At 49.1% G+C, this 21,084-nt stretch overlaps 1 protein-coding gene across 2 annotated transcripts in view; it reads left to right on the top strand.

Annotated features, from left to right (window-relative positions):
* The window catches only part of LOC140410640 (exostosin-1-like), a 968,627-nt gene that overhangs the window by 93,893 nt on the left and 853,650 nt on the right, over positions 1-21,084 (top strand). The window contains exon 3 of one of the 2 annotated variants that reach the window (XM_072499001.1): positions 15,553-17,965. The exons of the other annotated variant lie outside the window; for it this stretch is intronic. Within the exon in view, the coding sequence (XP_072355102.1) occupies positions 15,553-17,443 (1,891 nt within the window). The 3' untranslated portion in view covers positions 17,444-17,965. Of the gene's footprint in view, positions 1-15,552; positions 17,966-21,084 lie in introns of those variants that run through there. 2 annotated transcript variants of the gene reach the window in all.

A 21,084-nucleotide genomic window follows, 5' to 3' on the forward strand; every position in this document is an offset into this window, starting at 1 on the left:
CAAGCAGGAAGATTACTTTCAAATTAAAAAAAAAAAAATCTTCTCCTGCGTCTCTGATTGCACAAATTTGCGCGCAACAACTGCAGCAGCTGGCGTTTAACAATTCTTTATTCAGAACTCATTTGTTTCATTCTAGAGGGAATGAAATTCTAATCATTAACATTTTTAATAAGACTCAATTTACTGCACAGTGTTCTGGTAAATATGACGGCCGCGACCATATACAAAAATGCGGGCATATTGACTTGTTTGCTGCTGATAAAATGAAGGAATCTCAATCGCGCCCAAAGCATGTGACGCCAAAGTTCGGGGGGCGTGGCCTGCTCTCTGCCTCCCTTCAGGAGGACGATTACTTTGAATTTTTAAAAAAGTCTTCTCCTGCGTCTCCGATTGCGCAAATTTTAACAATTCTTTTTTAAGAACTCATTTGTTTCATTATAGAGAGAATGCATGCGCAGTCCGCCCGCATTTTTTATATGGTCGGGGCCATCATTCTGAAGGCTGCTCCCAGCCGGCATTGTTAAAAGCTGGCTGTTGCGCGTGAATTTGCACAATCGGGAGCGCCTCGACAGACTGCTCCGAGACCCTCCCGACATCTGCCCTCGACCTACCTGCGAGTCGCGACCCCAACTTTGAAAATGCCTGCTTTAGGGCTTTGAGTTCACCAACAACATTTCACTTATCTTACTGAGAGTGATCTTGGACAATATTCTTTGCAATGCATAGAAGGAAGGGTCAGATGAACCTGCAAGTTCAGCCATGTCCCACAAAGTGGTAGGTATTTTTATTTTAAAAATAAATTCAGAGTACCCAATTCATTTTTTCCAATTAAGGGGCAATTTAGCGTGTTCAATCCACTTACCTTGCACATCTTTGCGTTGTGGGGGTGAAACGCACGCAAACACTGTGAGAATGTGTGTGGTAGTACCAGGTATTACGGTACCTAAGAGGCTGATGACCATTGGTTAGACCCAGGAGTCTACCATTGGCTGTTGTTACGAAGCTCTGCCCTGACAGGCGGAGTATAAGAAACGGTGCCGTCCCAGCAGCCTTCACTTTTTGTACCGAAGCTGCTGGGGAACAATTTCTAGTAGATTAAAGCCTTCAGTTATGAAACCACTTTGTCTTGAGTGTAATTGATTGCGCATCAATTTAATCTACTAGACTTAAGCTGGAAGGATGGATCTCCGAATCAAACCGGAGTGCCTTCAACTCAGCCCCATGCGGAGAACTCAGCTGCAATATTTAAACACTGGCTGGCGTGCTTTAAAGGCTACCTCGAGACTGCCGGAGGCACCCCCTCAGAAGGACAGAAAATGCATCTCCTGCGCTCAAGGGTCAGCCCTGGGATCTACACCCTTATCGAGGAGGCAGAGAACTATGATGCCGCGATCGAACTGTTAGAAGGACATTATATCCGCCCTGTAAATCAGGTCTACGCACGTCACCTGCTTGCAACGAGACGGCAAAGCCCTGGTGAATCGTTGGAAGATTTCTACCGGGCGCTACTGGACCTGGGCCAGAACTGTGGCTGCCCGCAAGTTTCGGGGAGCGAGCACACGGAACTTTTAATCAGGGATGCTTTCATAGCAGGTCTGAGCTCCTCAGATATCCGCCGAAGACTCCTAGAAAGGGACATCCTGGGACTTAGAGAGGCACGGGCCCTGGCAGGGTCCATGGACGTTGCCTACAAAAACGTGCAGTCCTATGCGCCCGACCACGCTGCCCGGCCCGCACCGCCACGTGCAAAGGGTGCGGCAAGAAGGGCCACTTTGTGGGGGTCTGCCAGGCCCGCACCGTGGCCGCAGTCTCCAGCGACTCCGGACTGCCGCGGCAACCCCTCCTTCAGGCCTACACCGGCCAGCGCTCACCACCACCCCCCTATCCTAGGGCCACGGGCGCAGCCGTCTTGCCCCCCGGACACCACGCTGGACGGGTAGGCGCCGCCATTTTGTCCATCGCCGCCGCCATCTTGTTCATCCCCGGACACCATGTGTGACCCATGGGTTACGCCATCTTGGATGGGGCCCCAGGCCCCCAGCACGGCCAACTACACGCTGCCCGATCAGAACTCGAATCTGCTTCATCTGGCCTCGGCGACACTGGGCCAAAGTCGACCCCGGACACTCGCAACAGCTACAACGACGGTCTTCATCAACGGCCACGAGACGTCTTGCCTGATTGACTCTGGGAGCACGGAAAACTTTGTTCACCCCGACACGGTAAGGCGCTGTTCACTTGAGTAACCCACCCTGTAAACCAAAGGATCTCCCTGGCCTCCGGGTCACACTCGGTGGAGATAAAGGGGTTCTGCCTAGCGAACCTCACTGTCCAAGGCAGGAAATTCGACAATTTCCACCTGTATGTCCTGCCGCACCTCTGCGCGGCTACCCTCCTGGGGCTGGACTTCCAATGCCATTTGCAAAGCCTGACCTTTAAATTTGGCGGCTCTATACCTCCCCTTACTGTCTGCGGCCTCGCGACCCTTAAGGTCGACCCACCTTCCCTGTTTGCGAACCTCACCCCGGATTGCAAACCCGTCACCACCAGGAGCAGGCGGTGCAGTGCCCAGGACCGGACCTTCATCAGGTCAGAGGTCCAAAGGCTGCTGGGGGAAGGGGTCATCGAAGCGAGCAACGGTCCCTGGAGAGCTCAAGTAGTGGTGGTAAAGACCGGGGAGAAGTATAGGATGGTCATTGACTACAGCCAGACCATCAACACAGGTTTACGCAGCTGGACGCATACCCTCTCCCCCATATAGCCGACCTGGTAAACAGGATTGCACAATGCAAGGTTTTCTCCGCGGTGGATCTCAAGTCCACCTACCACCAGCTACCCCTCCGTAATAGTGACCGCAAGTACACTGCCTTCGAAGCAGATGGGCGGCTCTATCAATTTTTAAGAGTTCCCTTTGGTGTCACTAATGGGGTCTCGGTCTTCCAGCGAGAGATGGACCGAATGGTTGACCGGTACGGCTTACGCGCAACGTTCCCGTATCTGGATAACGTCACCATCTGCGGCCATGACCAGCAGGATCACGACACCAACCTCCGCAAATTTCTCCAGACCGGGAAAATCCTTAACCTGACATACAATAAGGATAAATGCGTGTTTAGCACCGACCGTCTAGCCATTCTAGGCTACGTAGTGCGAAATGGAGTTATAGGCCCTGACCCTGAACGCATGCACCCCTTATGGAGTTCCCTCTCCCTCACTGCCCCAAGGCCCTGAAGCGCTGCCTCGGGTTTCTCAGCTATTACGCACAGTGGGCCCCCAACTACACAGACAAAGCCCGACCCCTAATCCAGTCCACAACCTTCCCCCTGTCGACGGAGGCCCGCTAGGCCTTCAGCCGCATCAAAGCAGACATTGCAAAGGCCACGATGGGCGCCGTCGACGAGTCGTTCCCCTTCCAGGTCGAGAGCGATGCGTCCCACGTAGCTCTGGCGGCCACCCTCAACCAAGCGGGCAGGCCCGTGGCTTTCTTCTTCCGTACACTCCATGCTTCCGAAATCCGCCACTCCTCGGTCGAAAAAGAGGCACTAGCCATAGTAGAAGCTGTGAGACATTAAAGGCATTACCTGGCCGGCAGGAGATTCACTCTCCTCACGGACCAACGGTCGGTTGCCTTCATGTTCGATAATGCACAGCAGGGCAAGATTAAAAACGACAAGATCTTGCGGTGGAGGATAGAACTCTCCACCTTCAACTACGAGATCTTGTACCGTCCGGGGAAGCTAAACGAGCCTCCTGATGCCCTGTGTCGCGGCACTTGTGCCACTGCACAAGTGGACCGCCTCCGAGCCCTCCACGAGGACCTCTGCCACCCGGGGGTCACTCGCTTTTTCCATTTTGTCAAGACCCGCAACCTGCCCTACTCCATCGAGGAGGTCAGGTCAGTCACCAGGGACTGCCAAATCTGCGCGGAGTGCAAACCGCACTTCTACCGGCCAGAGAGGGCACACCTGATAAAGGCTTCCCGTCCCTTTGAACGCCTCAGCATGGATTTCAAGGGCCCCCTCCCCTCCACCAACCGCAAAACGTACTTCCTGAACGTGATTGACGAGTACTCCCGGTTCCCATTCGCCATCTCCTGCACAGACATGACCACAACCACCGCCATCAAGGCTCTCCAGGGTATCTTTACACTGTTTGGTTTCCCCGCGTACATACACAGTGATAGGGGTCCTCCTTTATGAGCGACGAACTGCGTCAATTCCTGCTCAGCAAGGGCATCGCCTCGAACAGGACGACCAGTTACAACCCCTGGGGAAACGGACAGGTGGAGAGGGAGAATGGAACGGTCTGGAAGACTGTCCTACTGGCCCTACTGTCCAGGAATCTCCCAGTCTCCCTGCTGGCAAGAGGTCCTCCCGATGGCCCTCCACACCATCCGGTCGCTGCTCTGTACAACCACAAATCAGACACCTCGTGAACGTCTCCTTGTTTTCCCCAGGAAGTCCTCCTCCGGGATCTCGCTCCCAACCTGACTAGCGACACCCGGACCCATCCTGCTACGGAAGCACGTGCGGGCGCACAAGTCGGACCCGTTGGTCGAGAGGGTCCACCTGCTGCACGCTAACCCACAGTACGCCTACGTGGCGTTCCCTGAAGGCCGGCAAGATACAGTCTCCCTTAGGGACCTGGTGCCTGCTGGAACCCCACGTGCACCCGAACCATTACCCCCACACCCCCCACAGCAGTGGGAGGGGTCAGTACTCCCGCCACTCCTGCCTAGGCCTGCCCACCCACCGACGCCCCCCCTACAGGCGCCCCCCCTCCCCGTGTCAACCGTTTGCCCCAACAGCACCGCCTAGGGGTGACGAAGCTGCCAGGGAGGCCGAAACCATGCTCCCGGAGTCGCAACCACCGGGACCCCCATCAGAATCACCACCACAGCCCAGACGCTCCAGAAGGACGACCAGGCCACCCGATCGACTGATTGCTTCACTGTGAACACTTTTTAAATATCCTCGACACCACGGTACCTCCATACCTGATCATGTTAAAGGCGACTGTTACCACTGGCCACCACCCCCGCCGGACTCTTTTTTTAACAGGGGGTGAATGTGGTAGTACCAGGTATTGCGGTACCTAAGAGGCTGATGACCATTGGTTAGACCCAGGAGTCTACCATTGGCTGTTGTTACGTAGCTCCGCTCTGACAGGCGGAGTATAAGAAACGGTGCCATCGCAGCAGCCTTCACTTTCTGTACCGAAGCTGCTGGGGAACAAGTTCTAGTCGATTAAAGCCTTCAGTTATGAAATCATTTTGTCTTGAGTGTAAATGATTGCGCATCAATGTGCAAACTCCACGGACAGTGACCCAGAGCCGGGATCGAACCTGGGACCTTGGCGCCGTGAGACTGCAGTGCTACCACTGCGCCACCGTGTTGCCCTCACAAAGTGATAAGTATAACACTGACACTAACATGAACATTCAGTAAAGAGTGAACAAAAACAACACATTGTTTCTTCCATAATAAAGGGAATTTCCCTAAATCCTTTGTAACCATCAACACGAGCCAACCATGAAGTTAACCAGTATATTTAGCTCTGACTAAGCAACTCTCAACAAATAACCATGAATAAAGTGAAACAAATGTCATGTGAAATATTTTTGTAAAATTTAGTTTGGAAAAAAAAGCTGGTGCCAACTTTGTACTCTCAATAAGTCTGATGATAATGGCAATGGAGTTGGGAAGTAAAGTTGTGACCATAATGCATTGTTTGACGAGGAGGCACTTTTACAGTCCACCCATAGGTGCAGCATTGCCAAATGATGGCAGGTTTCACCACTGAAAAGCTTGTCCTGCCAGGAATCATAGAAAATATATTCATTGAATTATGTTAAAAATAAATATATAAGTAGCATTCTGCAAAATATAGACTTGGGCTTATTTACCAACCAAAATATTTTTATTTTACTTTTCTTAAAAATCAAAATCCTTTCTAAAATTTATGATGCAGTAACCCACAAGTCTTAATGATTTTAGTGGGAAAATACATTATCATTTTATAATAAATTGGCTATGAGAATTGTAAATTACTACTATCAGGGTCGGGTGCGTGATTAAATGCAGTGATTGCAGTTACATTGATCAAGGCGGACAGGTTGGAAAGAGGTTTGAGAGTCAGAGAATTGAATAAAGAGCTTGCTTTGAACCTCTTATAGACAGAGGGCAATTTTTTTGCCAGGTTCATGCATTGAGAAATTGGACGATCTGCACTCAACCAAAAGAAAATTCATCATGAGGACAGAGCGAGAGATCCAGGGGGACTTCTTGAGTGCCTTCCATTCTCCAATCAGTATTCAGTTCTGAATGCTGATAAGAGCAATGTTCAATCTGGAGAGTGCAGCCAGAGCCAAGTCCATGGTGCCATATATGTCTCTTCTGCACAGTGGGGTACAAGGAAGACTGGAAGAGCGATAGTGATGTGTGATTCGATAGTTAGGGGAACAGATATAGTGATATGTGATTCGATAGTTAGGGGAACAGATTGGCATTTCTGGCTTAATCCAGGATGTGTTTTTTTTTTACCTCCTTGGTATCAGGGCAAGGATGTCACTGAGCAGCTGCAGAGCACCTTGGGGAGGGGGGGAAGGTGAACAGCCAGCAGCCGTGGTCCACATCGTTATCAACGACATAGGTAGAAAGAGGGATGTGGTCCTGCAGCCAGGACTTGGGGAGCAAGAGCTGATCTGGCCAGGAGAGAGGATGCTTCGATTGTGGCAATGCAACAAAAATGAGAGGAAGAATTGCGAGGCGTAGTGTGAGGATGGATTTGGGAAGATGCGCTGCGTAGGATTAATGCATCCTCATCAAGACTTCGTCTTATTCAGCTTAAAAGTTGTACACAGAGCACATATGACACCGGCAAGGCTGAGCCGATTCTTCCCAGAAGTGGTCGATCTGTGTGCATGATGTGCCAGCTCCCCTGCGAATCGTGCCACATGTTCTGGTCCTGTCCAAAGTTGGTGAGGCTCTGGTGGGGAGTCACAGATGTATTGTCTCAGGTATTGGGAATAGAGGTCAGGCCTTCCCGTGAGTAGCTATTTTGGAGTGTCTGAGGATGTGTGTGTCTTGGTGGGGAAAGAGGCCGATGTTGTGGCTTTCGCCTCCCTATTAGCTCGGAGGCGAATTTTGCTAAACCGGAGGTCCTCGGATCTACCAAGTATCTGGTCTTGGGTGTGGGACCTTGCTGAGTTTCTTCATTTGGAGAGCATTAAATTTGCCATTAAAGGAATGTATGAGGGGTTCTCAGTGAAAGGCTGGGGGAGGGTGGTGAGGTGTCGCAACTACTAGCTATTAAGGGTTAGGGAGTTATTTGGGTTGAAAAAGTATTTGGGGGTGTGGAGATGTGTTTTTATGTATGGGGGGTTCCTGCTGCGTTATATTGCTATAGTGTTGGATGAACTTACTGTATTATGGCTTGTTTGATATTGTTTTGTTTTTTGACTGTTTGTGTTTTCATATTTTCTGGATATACCTTCAATAAATTATCTTTTTAAAAAAGAAAATTAGGATGCATGACTTCAAGAGTAGTAATGTCCAGATTACTCCCAGTGCCACACGCAAGTGAGTACAGATAAAGGAAGATAAGATAGATCAATGTATGGCTGGAAAGATGATGCAGGAGGGAGGTGTTGCTCTCTTTCGTTGGCGCTGAATATGGCGGTCAATATGGTTGCTTTCCTTAATCCTAATTATGTTTGCTCTTGAGTCGCCAGGTATCTTTCGATACCGCCACAAGGTTCGAACCCGAATACTGATCAAAAGAGCCAATATACCAGTTAGTTAGTTCAAAGTCAATACTATTTATTTACACGCACAGCAATATCTACTCATGCATGAAATACTACAGACTAAACTATCACTACTGCTAAATCCTATACTTAGCTTCGGGCGCCCACTCAGTCAGAGGAACAATGGTCGTTGTTCGGGTCTGAGGCTACTGGGGTCGAAGTGGTAGAGGAGAAACAGCTAAGGTCGTCCATCTGGTAGCAAGCATTGTCCTTGGACTTACTTGTTTCTGGTGCAGCTGGTGGACGGGTCTCTCCGCTGTGAGAGCCGAGTCAAAGAGAGCGATTCTCTCTTGGGGCCTTCTTGTACCTGAAGGGGCTTTGCGCACTTTTGGGCGGGCCTTGAACTTGGCCCCAATCAATTGGGACGTATCTTCATCACTCATATTAATCTTGACCAATAAAGGGGTGGGTGCCCTGATGGCTGGGCGTGTCCTAGTGACGAATGTGATATAAAATAGTTACTTTAGAGATACTAGTTAATGTAATGTAGAAATAAGCCACTTTGATTCTGGCAGTTAGGGACAAAGGGATTTGAGACCGCATGGAAAAAGCAGGAAGAGGTGTGTCTATGAGAGTGATGCTGCATTGATAGGGGCCAGAGAAAGGGATTGGAAGTGAGCCAATCAGAATAGATCAAACAGGTCAGGAGGGACATAGGCTGACCTATGGGCGTCGAGTATGTGAAACTTGATACCATTTGAATTGATTTTGCAGAGATCCTTTTGTCTCTTTGTTCAGTCGTTTTCTGGGGTGTAAGAGGCTGGATGTCTCTTATGTTTCTGTAAGATGAATTAAGCTTGCAAGCTAAATAAATAACTTCTTTTTACGTGCGAATCCATCTCAACTTTTATTGAGGCCAGACTGACAGAGAAAGAAATTTGGGAATCAACATTTGGTGCCGAAAACCGGGATTTCTCAGGGCGATCCTGATCCAACTGCGAAATCAGAATTAGACTGATTATGAACAGGAGGATGGGGAACAAAGGGCCCTCAATGTAGAACTGGAAAACGACCGCGCATTGATTGTTCCCCTCTTCTTATCGTCTGATTAGTCTGGTCACTCGCGGTTGGCACAGAAAGACCGCCTCGACGAAATCACAGGTCAGTCTGGGGATTAGCATTTTAATTGATGGGATTTCATAGAGTTAATTCGGCTGGGGTAGGCTGTATTGTTGATGTAACATTTAAAATATAAATGGTTCAACTTTATTTGTGAGTTAAGTCGGCTGGGGTAGGCTGTATTGTTGATGTAACATTTAAAATATAAATGGTTCAACTTTATTTGTGAGTTAATTCGGTCGGGTTACGTTATGAGAGGTAGATGTAACATTTGAAATTGAAAATGGTTCACCTCTATATGTCTGTGTGTTAAAAATATAGTTGATTAAGCTAAAATTTTCTCTTTGGACTGTAGTGGCGAAAAAACGCAGTTCCAAGGACTAGTTGAGATTATGGGAAATTCCTTGAATAGCACAAATGATCCAGGCATGCCACTGCAAATATTATGTGATTAAGTATCCGGACAAAGCGAAGGACTTTAGAAAATTGTCAGCACAGTTAAGAACTAAAATGGGAGATGAATGGCCACTAGGGGGAACCAAAGACCTAGAAATGGTTAAGAAAATCCAGGGACAAATATGGAAAAAAAATCAAGGTATGAAAACTAAAGAATTAATTGGATTATGGAGGCAATATTGTCAAGAGGAAAAAGATAAGATTATGTTGTCCAGCTGGCAGGATAACGCCCTTAAAATGGGGATTTCAATTAGTGAACAGGGTAACCTAAAAACATTACAGATCTTGAAAAAGGAATGTGCATTTAAAAAAAGAGCAAATAGAGACAGGAAGGACCCGGGTCACACAAGAGACGAACTACGTAGTTCAATGGCTGGCCTTGAATTGACAGAAGAAGAAAAATTCAATAATTTGGAAAAGTCAGTAAAAGTTCCGTCTGCACCCATAGTATGGTCTGCGCTCATTCCAGAACCACCAGAGTACGATAATATATACCCAGCCATTGCTCCCCAGATTTCAAATATGCCAGAAACTCAAGCCCTTTTGGGTGATAGTGTGGGTCCTGATTTACCAACTTCACAACCGAAAGAGCAAAAGGAACTCTGTCCCACAAGCCCAGTTAGCTCTAGGACAAGATCTCGGACAGCGAGAGAGGGGCTTGACGCTCACCAGAAACAATTAAGCATATCACCTAAGTCTCCCCAAACTAAGGAGAAATCACAAGATTTGGGAACAAAGAAAGCTGAAACAACTTCGGTTGAAGATAAAGAACTCCCCCTTGTGACAGGGAGAGACGTTGAAGTCTTGGAACAACCAGGGGAAATAGCTAGAGTGCCCCCTGGTGACTTTCGGAGACAGTTACCGATTAGGAAGATGCGAAACCCCGACCCAGGGACTGCGGCAGCGAACCCCACGATAGACGTTTACTTCCCATGGACACCCAGTGAGATGATGGCTATTATGGCTACAATCCCAGATAGAAAAAAATCTCCTGCTGCCTTCGTGGATTCATTGAGAACTACCATCTCAATTTATCAAGCTGATTCAAGGGACCTCTGGGCCCTAGTCCAGCAGATTTTAACCCCAGCAGAGTACCGCAATTATCTTAACCACCTCAATTATGCTAGTCATGCCGCACTCCAGCAGGCCTATGCGTTAGACGACGATAGAAGGACACAGATCTTGAATGCGTTGAATAGCACATTTCAAAGGCCCATAAATCTTTCTGTTATCTTAGACCTAAAACCTAAGAAGACTGAAGAGCCAGAGGAATTTCTGGAGCGTTTTAATGAAATCTACCGGGGGCAGTCAGGCGATTTGCTGTATCAAAATGGTCAGAATTCCCCGCAATACTGTGCTATGTTAATGCATTGCCTACCACCTTCTGTGGTTGCTGCTGTGAAATGTAATAACATGAATTGGACAGAGAACAACCCTTCCCAGATGGCAAGGGCAGTCAGATCTTACTGGAAGGAGGGTGTAGGCCAAGAAGGAGGCTCAGTTACAAAGGTTAAGACTGAGTATGTAATGAAAAAGGATGATCTGCGACCCCAACAAGCGGCAGAAATGGTAGTTTACCAGCAGGAGCCCCAATATAGTGACTTTGGGTGGGTGGATCAGCGAAGAGGAGGATACCAAACCCACCCAAAGGGACCCTCACCCCATTTTTATGGCCCACCGAACGAATCAACAGCTCTACAACCGCAGCCCCCTCTGAGGGGCCATTGGTCTACTGGAAGACGAGGCCGGGGCAGAAATAGAGGGAGCAATGCATGTTTTAATTGCAGTACGAAGTCTTACAACACCAGGTTAAAGTCCAACAGGTTTGTTTCGATGTCACTAGCTTTCGGAGCGCTGCTCCTTCCTCAGGTGAATGCAGAGGTCTGTTCCAGAAACACATATATAGACAAATTCAAAGATGCCAATTTGGCATCTTTGAATTTGTCTATATATGTGTTTCTGGAACAGACCTCTGCATTCACCTGAGGAAGGAGCAGCGCTCCGAAAGCTAGTGACATCGAAACAAACCTGTTGGACTTTAACCTGGTGTTGTAAGACTTCGTACTGTGCTCACCCCAGTCCAACGCCGGCATCTCCACATCATGTTTTAATTGCGGCCGTGTAGATCACTGGCAACAGGAATGCCCCTTTAAAAGACAGACAGTAGAAGGAGATTATTCGACCCAAAGGAGAGGGTACCCACCAAGGGGAGGACAGATGAGATACACTGACTTCTCCCAGGAAAACCCTTTCCCAACACAGGATTGACTAGCTAATTTAGCCATAAGGACTCTCCAATCCGACAGGGAACCTATTATCTCTCTGCAGATAGGAGATCAACATCACTCATTTTAATCGACACAGGGGCAGCTATGTCTTCTGTGCAATCAACACTTAAATTACCAATATCCGACCACATGCAGCAATTGTCAGGGTTCCAAGGACAGGTGTGTGAGTATCCTATTTCTGAACCTGTGACAGTCACTTACGAGAATACGTCTGCAGAGCATCAGTTTGTAGTGACTACTGGATTGGACTGTAACTTGTTGGCCCGGGATTTACTGTGTATCTTCCAGCTACAGCTAGAATGCGGAGATGAGGGGGTAACGGTTACATCATGGAGGATGAGACAACAGTGCTATATTTCTATCACCTCCCAGTGGTGGACATTAGACGTTGAACAGTCACTGCATCACGTTACCCTGGCCTATGACAGAACTGGACGAAACAGGGAGTTGGAGGACAAATACCGGCCATTACTTGAGACAGAATGGCCAGTCAAGGTTACAGCCACAGTCACGGGAAAAGAAGGTACAGCCGATTTTGTTACAATATCACCACATTTATGGCCACAGTCAGCTTCGGTAAGCCCTCATATTACACGTCAGGTCCATGACCAGTACCATGCCAGGGATATGGGGCGAATGGTCAGGAGGGCAGTGGATCATTCAGATCCAACAGACTACGCACTTCAAGTCATGCCGGACGGCACTACCATAAAATATTTTGAGGTCCCTGAAACGATTAACACTCGACTGCAGCATCACAGGGGACATGATGTGTTGGAATATGTCAATCCACAGGTCTGGGCGGAATACCCATCACAAGTGGGAAAGACAAATGTTACACCTATCAAGGTAATGAGTAAGGATCATGCAAAGCTACCTTCCATTCGGCAATACCCCCTGAAATCTCAAGCTGCTCCATCAATAGATAAATTAATTCAGGAACTGTTGAAACAGGGTATTTTGGTCCCTTGCCAATCAGAATGCAATACCCCAATACTTGCTGTGCCTAAACCAGCCAAACCAGACCAGTACCGATTAGTACAGGATTTACGTTCAATTAATGCCATCGCACAGCCGTTACATGCTCTCGTCCCTAACCCTGCCCACATACTGGCTCAAATTCCAGCTCAAGCCCGGGTCTTCGCCGTAATTGACCTTCAGCACGCCTTCTTTGCCCTCCCACTTGCGACTGAAAGTCAATATTTGTTTGCCTTCACTTACAATGGACAGCAGTATACCTGGACCCGACTGCCACAGGGGTTCGTCAATTCACCTACACTCTTCTCCAGATGTCTGCAGACCCAACTCCAGGCCTTGACATTGGAGCATGGTTCCACTCTAGTGCAGTATGTAGATGACATATTGGTGGCAAGTCCTGACGAGCCCAGTAATAGGGATGATGTGATCCAATTATTGAACCACCTATCCTTGTTGGGTTATGTTGTTTCACAAGCAAAGGTCTTGGTGGCTCAGAGAAAAGTTAAGTTCTTAGGAGTTTTACTTACAGCCACAGAAAGAAGTCTCGAACCCAGTAGGATTGAACCAATATGCCAATTCCCCGCCCCTACAATAGCCAAGGAGGTTCGTCATTGGCTGGGTATGGTGAATTATTGTCGGCAGTGGATACCAAACATCGCTGTCTATACAAAGCTGCTGACGCCTTACACGAGTAAAGAGGGAAACTTTATTCTCACCACCGAGGCACTCGAGGCCTTCCGTTGCCTGAAGCAGGCCTTGCTACAAGCACCGGCCCTTGGTAGGCCCCTATACGACCGACCATTCCAGATATACTGTACTGTTCTGGAAGGATGTTCAACAGCGGTACTCACCCAGCAACATGGGGACAAGCACCGGCCCGTAGCATATTACTCTTCCAAACTCGACCCAGTGGCGTTGGGCCACCCTGTTTGCACCCAGATCTTGGCAGCGATATACAATAGTTTGCAGGCTGCTGCCAACATCACTCTCCAACAGGATATTACGGTGTATAGCTCCCACTCGGTAATCGCACTATTGGGGCAACTGCAGACTCAGCATCTTACCGCAGCTCGTCAGAATAGGTATGAGATATACCTTTTGAACAATCCACGTCTGACATTTAAATATTGTACCACTATCAATCCAGCCTGTTTTCTTAGCGGTCCCCCTGTCCATGAGGATGCGCCTGGTCACGACTGTTTAGCCTTGATTCAGGAAACTACAACAATAAGGGACGATCTGAGTGATATTCCGTTAGAACAACCTGACATGATTATGTATGTTGATGGCAGTGCATGAGTAAGCCCCACTGGCCGGAGACTGTCCGGTTATGCAATCGTAGATCAGGATGGTCTGATTTTAGAAGCGGCAGCTTTCCAGACCCCTTACTCAGCACAACAAGCCGAACTTTTTGCCCTCACCCGTGCATGTATACTTGGGGGAGATCGCAGGGTAAATATCTACAGTGACTCCCGATATGCTTTCGGGGTAGTTCATGACTTCGGACAACTCTGGAAGAATAGGGGATTCCTTACCTCGGCAGGCACAGAAATATCCAACCGGGGTTTAGTTAATGACCTACTGCAGGCCCTCCTTCTGCCAGCGCAGATTTCCGTTATTAAATGCGCTGCCCACACGCATGGTACAACCCCAGTTGACGTTGGTAATGAACGAGCAGATCGTGCAGCGCGCACAGCCGCACAAATTCAGCAAGTGATGGTGCCTAAAATGTTAAGTCAGACTAAACGATCTACTATAAATATGTCTGCTTCTGACAAGTCAATGCCAACCATCCAAGACGTCTTAAGGTTACAGGAGGACGCTCCTGAGAGTGATAAACAAATGTGGAAACGGTTAGGTTGTACATATGATTCTGTTTCCTCTTTATGGACCACGCCTGCACATCAGACTTGTATGTCTAATGTGCTGGCTTTATGGGTCATTGAATGTGTACACTTTGCAACTCATTGTGGGGCTCGAGGGACTAGTGATTTGTTGCTGGACACTTGGTGGCACCCTAAAATGCAGGGTTTGGCCCAAAGTATCAGTAATCGGTGTTTGATTTGTCAGCAATATAACACCGGAAAAGGTATCCCTTGTGGGAAGGGGCAAACCCCGTTGCCCAGTGGTCCCTTTGAGACGCTCCAAATGGATTACATTGAGTTGGAAAGGTGTCAATGTTACAAATATGTTTTGGTCATTGTGGATGTGTTCAGCAGATGGGTCGAGGCGTATCCGACTATCGATAATAAAGCTGCTACTGTGGTTAAAGTCTTGATGAGGGAAATCATTCCCCGGTACGGTATACCAGCTCAGTTAAGTTCTGATAATGGGCCTAATTTTATTTGACAAATTAACAAGGAGTTTTGCTCCCAGTTGGGCATACGCCAGCAGTTACACTGTGCTTACAGACCGCAGGCGGCCGGGTTGGTTGTGAGACACAATCAGACCCTCAAAACTAAATTGGCTAAATTAAGAGCAGACACGGGACTGACATGGCTTAAGTTGCTCCCCGTTGCCCTCTTCCAGCTGCGGGTTACACCTGCAGGACCAGCCCGGCTCTCTCCCGCCGAGATTCTTTATGGCAGGCCTCTTAGAACTCCTTGGAGCCTGCAGGTTCCCAGACGGGTTCAGTTTCATCAGATGACTGAAGAAATGACCACCTATGTTCTAGCCCTTACGCAAGTGCTCAAGGAACTCCATGGCCAAGTCCGCGCGGCTCACCAGCCATTGCCCCCAGTACCTAGCTCACTTTCAGTCCAGCCCGGTAGTTATGTCATGGTCAAAAATTGGACAAGGAAGGGGTCGGAGCCGCGATGGGACGGGCCCTTCCAAGTTCTCCTTGCCACCCCCACAGCAGTTAAAGTGGAGGGGCGAAGTGCTTGGGTCCACCTACATCACTGTAAATTGAGTCCATCTCCACTACTGTAAAAGGTCGGATACTAACCTGCCTCCCTTCTCCAGTGCTATTTTACAGGTGTGGAGCATGATGGAGTGGCTACGCATCGTCTGTCTGATATTTGGCCTCACTTCGCTTGGCGTGTTATTGGCGATGGACATGGAAAAGGGGAATATTATGTATCTGTGTAGCCCCAACCAATCTACAAGGATACATCACCTATGCAAAGGTGATGTTCTTCGCTGCCCCCATATACGAGGACATGGTATCGACTCATGGAAGGTCATCAAAGTTAAGGAGAATGCAGGAGTCATGAAGCAGTTGCACCGGTCCCGGCGATGGGAAGGGAACATTATATGGACATTGCCTTGTTTTTGGAATACATGTAAATTTGATTTTGGATGTGTTAAGAGTGGTACAATAAAGGTAAAATCAGGCTGTCAGAAGAGTGTAGGAAGAGGCTATGAGAAAGAGAAAGGGACTAGAGAGAGGACGGGGCGTATGAGAAGGGAAGTACAGCTAGAACGTAGGTTACCGGGAGATACACTTAAGTTAATTAAAGGCCAAACTGAGGAAAACCCGGGTAGTATGAATCTCTTCTACCAGATTTACCACCGTCTGTATGGCCAGGGACGGGTTGTCTGCTACCCAAACCCCGCAGCGGTGTCTAGGTTATTTTCTGTTTCACCGCTTTGGGGCACTCCCCAAACGGTGGTTCATTGTCAGCATTCCGAACCACTGCCCGATCAGGTCACTCTTCCTTACAATCCGTGTTCAGCACCACCGGCTATTTGCCTTCCCCTTCCTCGGGATAATTCCCATTCACAGTACGATAGGCTGCGACGGTGGAGGGCGTACATACCTAGCCACTTCACTCCCAATAGGGATTCCCGGTCGTACGAGAATTGCTTCAGCAGTGAGGGATATGGCTGTTTGCTGGTAGAGGTGGACACAAATATAACATGTCTGTTTCCCACCTGTAAGGACAGGAGGTGCCATATCACCCAGGCGTCTGGCCAATGCGTTTGTTACAACACCACTTGCGTTCCATTGAACGCTGGCCTCCAGCTCCTCTGTGGCTGGGCGAATGTCTCTCATATCACTGTTGGGACTAGGGCTTTCCGCATTGCTGGGCGGCCCGAATGGGCATTTCAAAGTTGGATAAACTGGGCTACTGGGAGGTCCTTACGCAACCGATATGCTGATTGTGATGCTAGTCTCCACACGGAACAAGGATACTACTTTTTATTTAATGGTACAGCGACCAACGTTTTGTCACCCCCATTTCCCCGCCGAATTGCTATAGGGACTCTAGTCCCTACCACAGTCCCCTGCCCTTCGGCGTGGAACCTTCATAATCAGTTAGCACGCCGGGCAGTCTCTGCTGAATTTTGCGAGAACTGGAAAAAACCTCAGGTTCTTGCACCCAACCGGGGCCACTCAGCCGGGTGGGGCATTCTGAGCGTATTGACACTGGGATGTGTGGGGGGTTCCTTGGCTGTCAGTGATCGGAATTATTTTATTTGCGGCCTTACCATCTTGGGAAATGAAACCTTGGGAGCCCTCGGGGCAATAACTAAGGAGTTGTCTCAGCTACGGTTGTTTGCAATGCAGAACCGGTATGCTCTTGACTATCTTCTGGCCCGTGAGGGTGGGGTATGCACCATAGTACAGGGCAAGTGTATCATGGGAGTTCAGGACTTGACCGCTAACATCACTAAATTTATGGATCGCATACGGGATCACTTGGACGGGATGCAGAATCCTGGCTCTTGGGGTAACTGGGGATTTGGAGGATGGAAGGACTGGTTGATAAATATGGCCATGTATCTAGTGGTAGCTATTGGCTGCATCTTTGTGGGCCTGGCCATCCTTAAATGTGTGATGGGTAGAATGCGGGGTGCACTGGATCAGATCACCGCCCCAATCACCGAAAAAAAAAAAATTAACTGTTAAAATCCATGAGGGTGAGGCAGATGAAGGGGGGCTAAGACAGGAATTGGAAATGCAGCGACGGATCTTTTTAGATGAGGAACCGTAGCTATGGATTGGATAGTTCGGTTATCATGGAATGATAAAAGGAGGGAATGACGAATGTGATATAAAATAGTTACTTTAGAGATACTAGTTAATGTAATGTAGAAATAAGCCACTTTGATTCTGGCAGTTAGGGACAAAGGGATTTGAGACCGCATGGAAAAAGCAGGAAGAGGTGTGTCTATGAGAGTGATGCTGCATTGATAGGGGCCAGAGAAAGAGATTGGAAGTGAGCCAATCAGAATAGATCAAACAGGTCAGGAGGGACATAGGCTGACCTATGGGCGTCGAGTATGTGAAACTTGATACCATTTGAATTGATTTTGCAGAGATCCTTTTGTCTCTTTGTTCAGTCGTTTTCTGGGGTGTAAGAGGCTGGATGTCTCTTATGTTTCTGTAAGATGAATTAAGCTTGCAAGCTAAATAAATAACTTCTTTTTACGTGCGAATCCATCTCAACTTTTATTGAGGCCAGACTGACAGAGAAAGAAATTTGGGAATCAACACTAGGTGGCCGTTGGCCTGCTTTGTTTTCTGCTTTCGGTTTGGGGAACTGGCGCCGCGAGGTCTGGGGCCAGATCGGTTACTTAAGTATCTTCCTTTGTTCCCGGAGATGGGCCATCCATATGCTAATGGACCTACAGTTTCAGTCTTGTCTGGGAGCTGCGGCTCCGATATGCAGACAGACTCTGTGCCTGCTTGCTTTCTTAACATTGTCTATTTTCCCTGCAATCTTTGCAAATGTCCATTTTGTATTCTGGAAGTGGCCATCCCAGATGGCTACAGAGGGTTTTAGATCCTTGGGACATTGAGACAGGGACTGGGGGAGATTGGTCCAATGCAGGCCATATAGTTTGCACCTGAACAGAGCCAGTTCCCTTTGGGGCATTTTACTAGCTCTACTGGGGAGGTTTTAAACTAACTAACTCAGCAGGGGTGCGGGAACCAGGGGATAATATCAGCGAGGAATACCAAGGTGCACAGAATATTGGTAAAGATAGATGGCACTATGGGCGCGTGCCTTCGGCCACTTTGCACTCGAGCGAGAGCACAATGTGGTCATAGAATGTCAGGAGAGGGCTGCAGCGAGCCTCCCGACAGCCTCCGCGCCTTGCAGGATTCATCGAAGTCCCGCAAAGTGTCGGAATCGGAACTCCGTCCCAAGTGGGCATGGTCAAACGGCGGTCCCGGAAGTAGGTCGCACTGCCAAGGTTCCCAGATGGCACTATCAAGCCAGCAGCAGGAATGTCTGGGTGCCAGGGTGACAGTGCCAAGGTTCAGGGGGTGAGGGGGACCATGCCCATGAAATGAGGGTGGAGGGGGGTGTTTGAAGGGTGGGGGAATGCAGATCAGGTAAGTAGGGGCCTCCAGGATGTTGTGGATGATGGGTGGGGGTCCTAGAAAGGGGGCGTGCTTGGGGGGGAGGGGGGGTCTGAGAGGGGGAACCCCAGGGACCCCAAAGCGGAGGGTCCTCACTTGGGGAGTGTGGGGTAGTGTGTGGGGGTGACATTACCCATGGGTGGGGGGTGGGGGGGACCCTTCGAGATCGGCACACCCTTTCAAAATGGCGGCCCGAACTCGGAATTCAGCTCTCCAGTGCTAAAATAAATTCCATGTGTGCTAAACCGGTGTGAAACTCTCCAGGGCCCAAGAAAGTGACTAAATATCATTGAATAGCGGTGGGGAGCTCTGGCAGAGCCGACGGGAATCTCCCTGAAAAACCTGCCACAAATTAACTTAGACATTATTGGGGAGAATCGCGTCCTCTATGTAGGGAATAGTAAGTTAATAGGTGGGATCAGTGAAAAAGAGGAAGCAATAGAGTGTAAATCAAGATTCCTGTGCATGTATGCGAATGTGTGGAGTGTGCTAAATAGGATTGGTGAATTACAGACGCAGATTGCCATGTGGAAACATGGGGCTGGATTCTCTATTCTGGAGATCAAATGCTGACGCCACCGTAGAATGTGTTATTTTCACGACATGAAATTCGCTGCTGCCCCTCACCACTTCCAGTACCAGTGAGGGGCTAGCACCAGCGGTGAACGATAAGTCCAGCGGATCGCGCCATAAATGGCCGGAGAATGGCCGGGTCCCAGGCCGTGCATGCGCATGGCTGATGACCTGCACCGGTCACGCCCTACATCCCGCCAACCGCAACCTCACAGCTCACGCCCTGGCCACCCCCCACCAGTCCCTCCAACCATAGCAGAAGCCCACCCGGCCAGCGGCATGGATCCTGGACGAATGTGCAGGACACAGTATGCATCCGGCACACCGGCTGAGACGACACGTGTCCCACTTCATCGGGAACTCTGCCCACCGAGGGCAGAGCATCACAGGTGGGCCGGCCGATGCACGCCAACGGTGCTGAAACGGCGCACGTCATGATGGCATTTTGGAGGGGTTGGAGCATGGCGGACCGGTGTCAAATCGCCACGGCCCCGATTTTGCCATTGGAGTGCATTCTCCGCCCGATCACCGATCATGATTTTGGCGTCGGGCTACGGAGAATCCCGCCCATGATGTGTGGTTCTGACAGAGTCCTGGCTCAAAGAATGGCAGAGCTGGGTGTTAACTATCTCTGGGTACAAGGTGTTCAGGAAAGGAAGAAAAATGGGAGCAAAGACAGTATTGATTAAGGAGAGCACTGCAGTGCTGGAGAAAGAGGATAACCCAGTGGGGTCACTGGAGAAAGATGATAACCCAGTGGGGTTAAGGACAGAACCTTGTGGGGTCAAGGACACAGAACCTATGTGGCTAGAGCTAAGGAACAAAAGTGGTATTACTTTGCTTAGTGTGGTCTAGGAGCCATTAACTCGTGGAAAGATGAAGAAATTTAGGAAATCACAGAGAGATGAAAAAGTGTAGAGTACTTATAATGGGGGATTTTAATTATTCAAATATTGATTGGAGTAGCATTAATGTAAAGGGCAGAGAGGATCCAGAGTTCCCAAAGTGTGTTCAGGAAAAGTTTCTTCATCAGTGTGTTCCCAGTCCAATGAGGAAGGTGGCACTCCTCAACCTTGGGGTGGATTATCTGTTGAGGAGACTCCCGCTGGAGGAGAATTGCAGCCGTTTTACCCCTGGGAGTGCAAATCGGGATGCTGTTCCATATATCCTGCAATGCTAATCTATGCATGACGAGGAATTCCCAAGGTAATCTTGCTATCGGGCCGCCACTTTGAGCGGGCATCCTAATTGTAAAGTCCCGCGGCTGTCGATCCCCCTCACACCACAAATCGGCCTCCACCCCCCTCACTGCAAAGCAGCCCCCCACCCCGGGATTGCATGGGTGCCCCCCTTCCCCTAATTCCGGGGGCGACCAGATTTCTCCCTTCCCCCCCCCCCCCCTCCCCGGGACCACATAACAAGTGGACCCCAAAGACCCATGTAATAGTGAGGCCCCCCAGGGACACCTGGGGTTCCCTCTAGTAAGGGGTCCCTGTGGGCATTCCTTTATTAGGGAGTCCCTTTGGGGAGTCCTTCTAGTTAGCTGGTCCCTGTGGAGGGTTCCTTCAGTAATGTGGTCCTTGTGTGTAGTTTCTTCAGTTAGGGTG

The sequence above is a fragment of the Scyliorhinus torazame genome, chromosome 4 (assembly GCF_047496885.1).
Source record: "Scyliorhinus torazame isolate Kashiwa2021f chromosome 4, sScyTor2.1, whole genome shotgun sequence".
Classification (NCBI taxonomy): domain Eukaryota; kingdom Metazoa; phylum Chordata; class Chondrichthyes; order Carcharhiniformes; family Scyliorhinidae; genus Scyliorhinus; species Scyliorhinus torazame.